At 41.8% G+C, this 10,021-nt stretch overlaps 1 protein-coding gene across 1 annotated transcript; it reads left to right on the top strand.

Moving 5' to 3' along the window:
- The first annotated feature begins 550 nt into the window (after window positions 1-550).
- LOC103354686 (cysteine-rich and transmembrane domain-containing protein 1) lies at window positions 551-9,676 on the top strand. The gene is made up of 3 exons (XM_008278131.1): window positions 551-700; window positions 6,275-6,581; window positions 8,593-9,676. Exons 2-3 carry the CDS (start codon window positions 6,293-6,295, stop codon window positions 8,694-8,696), a joined length of 393 nt encoding a protein of 130 aa, XP_008276353.1. The 5' UTR covers window positions 551-700; window positions 6,275-6,292; the 3' UTR covers window positions 8,697-9,676.
- Window positions 9,677-10,021: the final 345 nt, after the last annotated feature.

Genomic DNA, 10,021 nt, shown 5'->3' with positions numbered 1-10,021 from the left:
TAATCTTACATAAAAGCACAACAACCCATTGCCTGTTCACTGCAGTGCAAGAAATTCAGAGAGGACTTGGCTGGGACTAGTCTGACATCTACTGGCAGGAAATCAGCAGTGCACGGTACCCATACAGGTCCACCGTTATGTGATGAATAGAAGAACGAGGATGTAAAGCTTAATAATATGAGTTTATATGCCTATTCTAACATCTTATATCGACAATTCATGCGTTTAACAACGTGTAAGACACATCAAAAATTTCCATCGGTTCCTCAATCTAAGCTGACGAAAAGGCACTGGGTCACTAATGAATGATTAACATTTATTGGTCACTCATTTCAGTAATACCCTCAGTTGGTTTCGTGCCGTCACCTGCTGGTGTAGTTTAATCTTTCATATAGTCAAATGATCAGGAGTCATTGTTTTTCCCTGACGTCCCTCTTGGTCATCGCTGTGGCCTGCGATTGGTCGCTGCGAGCAACGGCCAGCTCCTCAGCCAATCAGGTGGCTCCGCTGCCCCTCCGGCACTCCCCGAGCCCTTCGACACGACGTCACGTCCAAGCGAACGCGACACGCACTGAGTTTCAGTGGAAGGGTCGCATATTGCGGTACAAAATAGTCCCAAACACCGAAGAGCGACGGAGTTCCCTGGCCCCGCAGACGTCGCCGCTATTTACTAAACACCGGGATAGCGTTTGTTTTAAAGGTAGGCGGTGCAGACGGGTCCGTAACTTTTTTGTGTTAATGTGATAATGAGCATAGTCACTGTGAAGTTCGGGGGGAGGGAAGCCGAACGTTGGTGGACCGGTTGTGGCCTGCAGGTGCTTCTTAGGTTTGGTTTATTTTAACGGTTGCGTATTTCTGCCATTTTTATCATCTTCGCCTAATTATTCTTGTGCTTATTAATATCAGCACTAATATTAGCAGGTTGATTGTACTAACAAAAGCCCATATTTAGCTAACAACAAAGTAGCGCTAGCTTAAAATCAGTTTTCTGTTGTGAGGCTAAACGTCCCTCAGGTTTGTAGGATTCCTGTACTGGAAAAATACTAAATATTTTCTTCTATCAGATGTCTTCACTTAGCTTTTGTTTGCCCTAAGTGGCTGTTTGTGTGAGCTAACTTGTGGTTCTGGTTTCTTTCTAATTGGGTCCAATGGGGTGTCTTCACCTACTCCCAGCCTTATCTCGTGATGTCTCTAGACATGGAGCTGCCAGGCTACAGAGCTGCTTTGTCACACGGATAACTCAGCTTGTGTGCACATAGTTTCGATATAATGAGCCTCTTTCAGCTTAAACCCAGTCAGTAGAAACCTGATTTTATTGCTGCCCTGTAGGTCATCATTTTAGGGACTAAAACTGAGTGTTTATTGTGTGAACAGGTAATCCTACTCCTGGACACGTTGCTTTAACGTTGACAAAACTGGTACATTGCCTGCGTAAATTTCAATTTGAATAAGTAAAATAGGAGTTTTTTTAAATTCATATTTGTCCTCCCAGTATCCTGTCAGGTCATTGTACGTGTAATTTATTATCAGGATATTAGCATTTGTATGTTAACAATGGGGGGAACTTCTACTGGACTTCTTTGACCAACGTGATTTGCATGGCAATTGCGTGTTCTTTAGTACATTGTGCCCTTATGTGTCTATTATGTAACATGCATCTATCTATCTATCTATCTATCTATCTATCTATCTATCTATCTATCTATCTGACAAAACATGTACACTACCTGTCTAAATTTCTATCCGAATAAATAAAATAGAAGCTTCTTTGTTCATATTTGTTTTCCCAGTATTCTGTCAGGTCATTATACATGTAATTTCAGGATATTTGTAGGTTAACAATGGCTATTGTATTACTAGGGGGGACTTCTACAGCACATAACTTAAAAATGACAAAACTGGTGCATTGCCTGTGAACATTTCTATGCTGGTGAATAGAAGCTTCTTTGTTCATATTTGTTCTCCCAGTATCCTGTCAGGTCATATAGTTTATAATCAAGACAGTGGCATTACAAGCTTCAAGATGGCTATTGTGATAATAGCGAGTACTTCTACTGGACATATTACTTTAAAGCTGACAAAACAAGTACATTGCCTGCGTAAATTTCTATCTGAATACAGTTAATTTCTTTGTTCGCGTTTGTTTTCCCAGTATACTGTCAGGTCATTGGACTTAGAACTTATTATCAGGATAAATTTGGCATTTATACCGTGGCAACCGCAGTGTTAAACTATATAAAGGGTAATTTAGATTTGAATTTCCTTAGTCAACAGCAATAATGCTTTGATTGAGGTTTAGAACTTCCACCCAGCTGTGTTTTTCTTTTTCAAAATAATAGATGGTTAAATGCTGCTATTATAATAACACATTAGTTTGTGAACTGACAATGCCTGTTTTTTTTTCTTTGTCAGTATCGGCTGTGCTTTTAAGTTTAGAGGGACCTAATGGATTGAGAAAGGTCTCAGGTGACCTGTTCATGTGTGTGCCTGTATGTGATATTATCATCACGATATTGTTGTGGAAACACTGGCTGAGCTCACTCGCTTCTTTCTGCGGTTCAACAGGGGAAAAACAAATGACACGCAGGAAAACTGACATACGGCCACGAAGCCAAGACACACCGAGCGAGCCTACATACGTGTCAACATGCGTCAAGAGCTGTGAATCGTTTATCGTCAAAACCTAATCTGAAAGCAAAGTCTAGGGTGCGTTTATGTGGGCACAATAAAAGTACAGCAACCTCCTAAGTGAGTGTTGATGGTATAGGTAGACATCCTTAGTGGTGTCAGATTGCTCATTATTTGTAAAGTCCCTTTGAAAGAAACCCCTTTCTTAGCCTTCAGTCAGTAATCTAACACTATAGACGAAGCCTAACTTTTAACAGGGAGAAAGAGCGCTCTAATAATAGACCTGTTTCTCATCAGGCATTCTGGTAGTCATAGCACAGTGAGGACAGGTGCAATGAAAACATTAAAACCGCCTGTATTCCATTAGGTGAGCCAGTTCCAGGGTTGCGGTATTGTGCGCGCTGGCTTACAGGCGTGACAAAAACAAATCACCAGGGATCGTTCAGTTCCTCCTGGAGCACAGTAACCATAGTTACAGAGGCCGTGTCATCTGTCAGTAGCTTTAAGAGCACATTCAGGTGGGGAAATGTCCAGGTGAAAATGTCATTTGGAAAAACACCACACAGAGAAGCTTATTTGTGCATTAACAGTTGTATTACTTCCATTTCCTCCGTGGCTTGTTTAATCTTAACAGTCTCACAGTATTTAGAAATTAGTAGAAATGTACTTTCTTATCCTCAGGTATTACAATACCCAAGAGCCACGAATAAACCTGCTACAAATGTAATTAAGCAATTAGAGATACTTTGAATTCAATAAATTCAACATAATTTTTTAGATAACAAGTACAGATACAGGAATTAGCGAGTGCAATTGTGCTTACAAGTTGAGCTAAAACTCTAGATGCAATTCAGCTCGCAGTTCCAGCGACTGTTTTTATTTTAGACCGAAGATTGGACGTGGATGGAGAGGATGAGCAGTAAGGATGTTTGCAGTGTAAATGAACAACATGACAAAGGAACCCTGTGAGGCCAAGCACAGTTGCTGTTCTCCATCTGGCCCACTTTCCGTTGTTATGGTTGTTCTGCATGAGCAAATCCAATGATGAAGGCTAGCATGGGGGTTTGTGATGGGCCCGGATCTACTTTATCAGAAGCCATTAGTGTGTTTGGGAAATGTACTTCCTTCTCACGAGGAGTAGAGTGGAATAATAACTTGTAGATACTAATACTAATCATGAACAATATCTCTGCTACGTGGCTGGATGTCAGTTTGCACGTGTCATTTGTTTTACCACAGTAATCAGTGAGTGATGCTTTCAGAATGAACTAAAGATTAAAAAGCAGTGACTGTATAGACAACAGTATTAAAAGTAATGGTGTCTCGATTCTTATTTCTGCTAGTTTCTCACAACATGAATGTGTGATCTAGTACGTCACGTTTGTTTGTTTCTGAGTGAGAAGGAAAACTAAGTGTGAAAGTACAACCGGTACAGGCCTGCGTGGCCACAGCAATCTCTTTCTCCCTTTCTCTATCCTATGGCTCATTTCATTAGCCTCACCCTTCACACAGTGGAGCTGGCTTCTCTATTTGTAAAGTCTCTGTGTGAACAGTAAGATAATAGTGCTTATCTCTGATGGAGTTGATGTGGGCTGTGAATGACCACTGAATTGTAAGACACCCTGTGCAAACATTCAAATATCGTTCTGCGCTTGTCTTTCCTGTGTGACTGTGGAGATCGTGGTTGTTTGCAGTGTGAGTCTGCAGAAGCATAAAATGGCAAAAGACAGGTTTTAGGATTAGGAGGATCAACTACATGATGTATACTTTTCTCTCTTGGGTAGTAGTTGCATAATTTTTATACCTGTCTGAAAATGGGATGTTTTATCAGGACTCAGGGGATTTGTTACCTACCTGACTCTAGAGGCTACTCAACCATCTTGAGAGGGAACTAAAAGGGAGGCAGGGTGTAAAGAGAGGGGTGAGGAGATGAAAAGGGGGAATGAATTCTAGGTGGAAAAGAGCAATGAAGCAAGTTAGGAGAGATTTGCTCAAATTTAGAGATCGGTCTTTGAGAAAGAGCCAGAGGATAATTTAACTACCCCGAAATGTCTCTACTTCTGTTTGTGTAGTAGGAAAATCACTATCTATCGAGTCATGTCGAGTAGTATTATTAAGGCCTAGATGTAAACAGATCTTTTTTCTATACTTATATATGTGACTAGTCATTTCACAGCATGTAAATGGTCTTCTTTTCTAACCTATTGAAGAGGTTAAAATGCGTATTTCTATTGTTATGTTTAGACAAAGGTTCAGTTTACCCAAGTGTGCACACAAGGTTTTTAGAGCTCTTTAACTGGTAACACATTCTCAGCCACTGAGTTAATCTACAGCCTCGTCAGGTGTGGCTTTAAAGGACAATAATCAGATAGTAGGACTTGTACACAGACACTCCTTTGTCCAGTGACTATAAAATGCCATCCTGAAATGCAGCTTTATTTCCATGACACGATGCCACACATGACAAGAGAAACAAGAGGATTAGCCATGGACATGTTAGCTGCTGGCACATCAGTTAAGGATGTAGTCAGGCGCTTGAATGTCAGCAAATCCACTATTTGTTGTCGAAGAAATTCTTTCAGACGGCATGGTATGACAGACAATTTTCCCATGAAGAACTCTCGATGGACTTTTGAATGAATGGGAACTCGTGAATTACACAATTCAGTTCCTCGAAATGTCCGGGAACAGTGGGACATTTCACAAGCCAGCGTCAACAGCCTCATTAAGGCTAAGTGACACAAATGTGTGACTCAGTGCTGACATGTGATTTCTGGTCTATGAGCACACTATCAAATTGCCTCTTATCATTTAGAATATAGTTTGCCCTTGGTTATTTCATGACATCCATTCTGTTGTAGAGATGTTAGAGCAACAGATAATTATTAGGGAGATAGAGGACAGAGTTTAAAGAAATATTACATGGTGCAGTTATATTTTTGTTTCGTATGTGTCCTTCTACTGGTATTTCTGCATAAATCAGGGCTCCAGACTCACTTTTTCCACTGGTAGCACCGGTGCGACCACCTTTCTCATTACAGGCTGTGGTAGATGCTGTTAGGTGGCTGTGGTGTGCTCGGACAGGTGTGTGACCAAAAATGATTTTGAAAAGAGTGGACTAGGGTGTTGTAATGTCAGATCTCTCTCTGCCTGCCTCCCTCCTCTTCCCTCATTTAAAAATAAAGACCACTTTACCTTTTAACACACAGCTTGTTTGAGCCACCAGGCAGATACAGACCGACAGAGCCACGGAAGTTATAAAAGTACTACTTTCCACCACTATGGTTTAACACAGTTGCTGCCTGCGGTTACAGCGACACCAATACAGCCTCGTGATCATCATGCACTCACACCAATGTGACCAGTTGAAATTTCTACTCACACACTCTCAAAAAGAGGTCACAAATGTGACCCCCTTTGGTCGCGGTCTGGAGCCCTGACAAACGCAGAAAAAAACAACGTGTGCTCATTTCAGAAATGTGATATTTGATGTTTTGTAGCTGGTTGACTAGCAAAATGTTCAATTTGTTAAACACTAATAGCAGCATAGATGAAATAGGTTTGAATCCATGTGTCTTCAGTGTGTCCACAGACAAGAAAAGTGCCAATATTTATATTATCAATCCTGTCTTTCTAATTTCCATAGTGACTGTTCAACCCCAAGATGAACTTCGAGCAGCCCCCTCCATACCCAGGCAATGGCCCAACTGCTCCAGGCTACCCAGCCCAACAAGGCTACCCACCTCAGGGTTATCCTGCACAGGGATACCCTGTGAACATGGAGCAGCCTAATCCAGCATACCCTAACTACCCTGCAGGACCAATGGGCCCTGGAGGTCCTTATCCTGGCCCAGGACAGCCTCCTTATCAGGGCTACCCTGGACAACCACAGTTTGGCTGGCAGGGTGGACCCCCTCCTGGACCTATGTATGGAGAGCCTCCTAAGAACACAGGTGAGTGGTCACACTCAACACGTATGGGTGGAAAATGTTGTAGTATTCATAGGGATGTAAGACCAGAATGGCTGGAACACCACTGACGGTATGAGAAGAGTTTTGCTGAATGACTTGTGCACTGGAAATAGGCTGCAGGGCTGCATTGACAGATTCTCCCCAGACTGCTGTGACCTGCAAGGCGAGAGTCACGTGACACAGCTGAGTTAGCACTACCACTAGTGAGCTAACCTGCTTGCATGTTTACTGTCAGGAGACCAGTAAAGCTGACTTTGTTATTTATGCTTTAAAATGTTCCAGTGGAAACAATTCAGTACGTAATGATTACTGAAAATAACATTTGTTGTCTCTCACCACAGCCGGTTTGAGCTGTGCCCTGTTATTATCCTGTTTCCTCCAGTTTGAATCACAATGTGCAACATCTAAATAGAGGTGAAAGAATTAGGAAATGCAGGTTAATTAAAAAGTTTAAAGATGTTTTTCCTTTGTCATACAGACACTCACAACATTTTCTGGAACAGTTGCACCGCATATGCACTTCTTTACCTTCTGTTAGTGTTGAGAATTAATCTATCAGCTTCCTCCATTGGTTAAGTGACCTTTGCTTTGCAGATTCTAGCAGTTGGTTAAGCCTTTTTTTTTATCAGGCCTTTTTCCCTGATGTAATTTGATAAGTCACAGTAGGAGAAGCTCAGGTAAATAATAAAACTAATGAGACTCACTTCCATTTAGCTGCTTAGGTTTCGGAAAATCCTTACAATCCTCACAGCTGGAGCGAAGATATTTTGCATCTTGCTTGAAAAACAACCTAATTAATGGTTTATTAAAGTAGCTGTTATTGAGTCTAATCAGTTCACCGGTAAATTGTTGCAGCTCTGTCTGGAACTGGAAAATGTTCAAACTTTTATTATACAGAATAAGCAATTAAGGATTCAAAAGTGTGAAGTCAAGCCAGGTTTAAGATAAAAGGTGTGTAAATGCAGCAGCAACTCCCAACTGAGCATCCAATAAACTGTAGCACAAGCTGTGAAACACACAACAACAAAAAAAACCTCACCACATTGTAAAATATTCAAAATGAATATGCAAAGAGAACAGCCTTTTGCAGAGAACGTAGTTAACACCTTGATGTTTAAAAGCAGGCGGCGAGGTGTTACTGCTCTTGTAGCTGACTTAAGATAAGCTTCTCCTGGTTTGATCAAAGGTAAATGTTCTGCTGTGAGATTCTTGCTGAGTCATTTTGATAGCGCTGTTTATTTTTTTAAATATTAGCCAATCATTAATCACTTCTTTGTTGTTTTTTTTTGTTTTTTTTTTTTGCTATCAGTATTCACGTTGATGGTTAGGTATGGTCATGGAGAGCTGCCTTCACTTTGTCTACTGACCAGGATCAGGTCACCTTGGTAACATGTCACACAGTCTGTTAAGAGCTGGATGAGTGTTTGCCTCCACATGAATGATTAATGGCAACACGAGGAAGGGGAGATGCATTCATTCAGGCCTGTTGTTTGACTTGTGTTTTGTTCTGTTGGCTGGAACAGCTGTTAAACCTCACGTATGGGTAGCAGATGTTTAATTTAGATGCATCGACTAGAGGTGATATAAAGCCACTGCTAGACATGTTAAGTAAAAGGAGATGTCTTGTTTGGGCATGGAGGAATGTAGTCCTAAAAGATCTCATTTTATCTGCCCAGTGATACCTCTAAGCAGCGCTAATGCTACTCAACTGTAATGCTGTCTGATCATGGCTCTGGGCTGCCATGGTATTACCATGGAGATGTGCCTCCCATGATGAACGTAATTAGAGGAAAATCATATCAGCCGCGGTTACACTTGAACTCACTGCTGAGAGAGTTGACAGTGTAATTCCCGGAATTATCTCTGGTTTGGTGCAATTTAAGGCAAAGAAATCGCTAATTGCGTTCTTGAAATTTATCTTCCATTCTTTTGCCCTCTCGTCTCTCTCATCTCGTTAACCCTCCCAAACTCTTTTCTTCTCCGGTCTCTGCAGTGTATGTGGTGGAAGACAGGAGAAGGGACGACACAGGAGACACATGCCTGACAGCCTGCTGGACAGCTCTGTGTTGCTGCTGTCTCTGGGACATGCTGACATAACGCTATTCCCCAACTGTTCACCCCCATTACCCTCTTGCCCCCATTTCTGTGCCTCAAACCCCATCGCCTCTCTCCCCCTGTCTGCCTTACTACCCTCCCATTTCCTCTACAAGTCCTGTACTCGTCCGTAAATGAAAGCCTTGATCCCGTATGGAAGCCTCTTCCCAGAGCCACTCACTCTACCTTGATGTGAAGCCCCTCAGCACTGACTGACTGACCTGTTCAGGGTTACGCTGTTGCAGCTTGTAACTGAGCTTCTAAACATAACCTGAATCTCAGGCTCTACACTGAAATTGTGCACCAACACATAACACACACACACGCACGCACATACACACACGCACACACACACACACACACACACACACACACACACGCACACAGTACACTTGGATCTCAGGCTCATCTGGCGTGATGCTCTTTGGCACTTTATGATCATTACCTCTGTAAGATAACACTCCTGCCTGCCCCCCTCAACCATCCACAGCCCTCCTTAACCCTCCCCTCAGCTATGCTCTCTACAATGCCCAAGGACTGCCCCTTATTTCTGGACCCCCCCCCCCCTTCACTCAAAGGCCACCAAGACCCTGGCTGCTAATGAGCCACGGGGTGCTCTTAAGACGCTGATGCTTGAAATGTATCCCTTTAATTTGCACACAAGTTGTTTTTGCAAATGTCTGTTTTCAGGTGGAATCATACGACAATAAATGGAATGCATTTTTAAAGATGACGGTGATTTATGTTTGATTACTGTTAACTCTTGATGGCCGCGATGTCTGTGTTTTTTTTTTTCTTGCTTACCCTGATGTGAAAAAAATGATTCTAATATTATTTTTATTATATACCTTGGAAATAAAACTGAAAATGTGAAAAAAAAAGAAAGAATAAAGGTTGTGATTGCTAAACATACGAAACCAATTTACCCATTAGATGCATTTTGCTTTAGATGAGTCTTGCATTAAAATAATTTATTGCCATAAGGAGAGACTTTGTCGTTTATGTGGTGGATTGCAGCAGTATTGATGTATGTGTGTGTGTTTGTGTGAGTTTACAGCGGAGTATAGATCAGTACTCTGGAGCTGTTGGAGCCTGGCCGGATCCGTTCATCTATTTTTAACACGGCTGCTAGTGCGGGATTTTAGTTGCAACATGTCTGCCTGCAGGATGTGTTGACGCTTTCACATTTGTGAAACTGAAGCATAAGAGGAACAATTTCAATCAAAACTGGGAGTGTGCATTACAGGAAGTCTCATGAAAGTACATTTACTGAAGCACTGCGTAGTTTTGAGGTACAAGTACAATCATAATTAAAGCCGCAAGCGGCG

The sequence above is a fragment of the Stegastes partitus genome, unplaced genomic scaffold (assembly GCF_000690725.1).
Source record: "Stegastes partitus isolate 25-593 unplaced genomic scaffold, Stegastes_partitus-1.0.2 Scaffold116, whole genome shotgun sequence".
Taxonomy (NCBI): domain Eukaryota; kingdom Metazoa; phylum Chordata; class Actinopteri; family Pomacentridae; genus Stegastes; species Stegastes partitus.
This window is presented reverse-complemented; position numbering and strand designations above follow the sequence as displayed.

Excerpts from the sequence above, each read along its gene's own strand:
- LOC103354686 (XM_008278131.1), top strand. The coding sequence starts at position 6,293 with ATGAACTTCGAGCAGCCCCCTCCATACCCAGGCAATGGCCCAACTGCT. Across the intron at positions 6,582-8,592 it reads AGAGCCTCCTAAGAACACAG|TGTATGTGGTGGAAGACAGG; the intron begins GTGAGTGGTCAC and ends CGGTCTCTGCAG.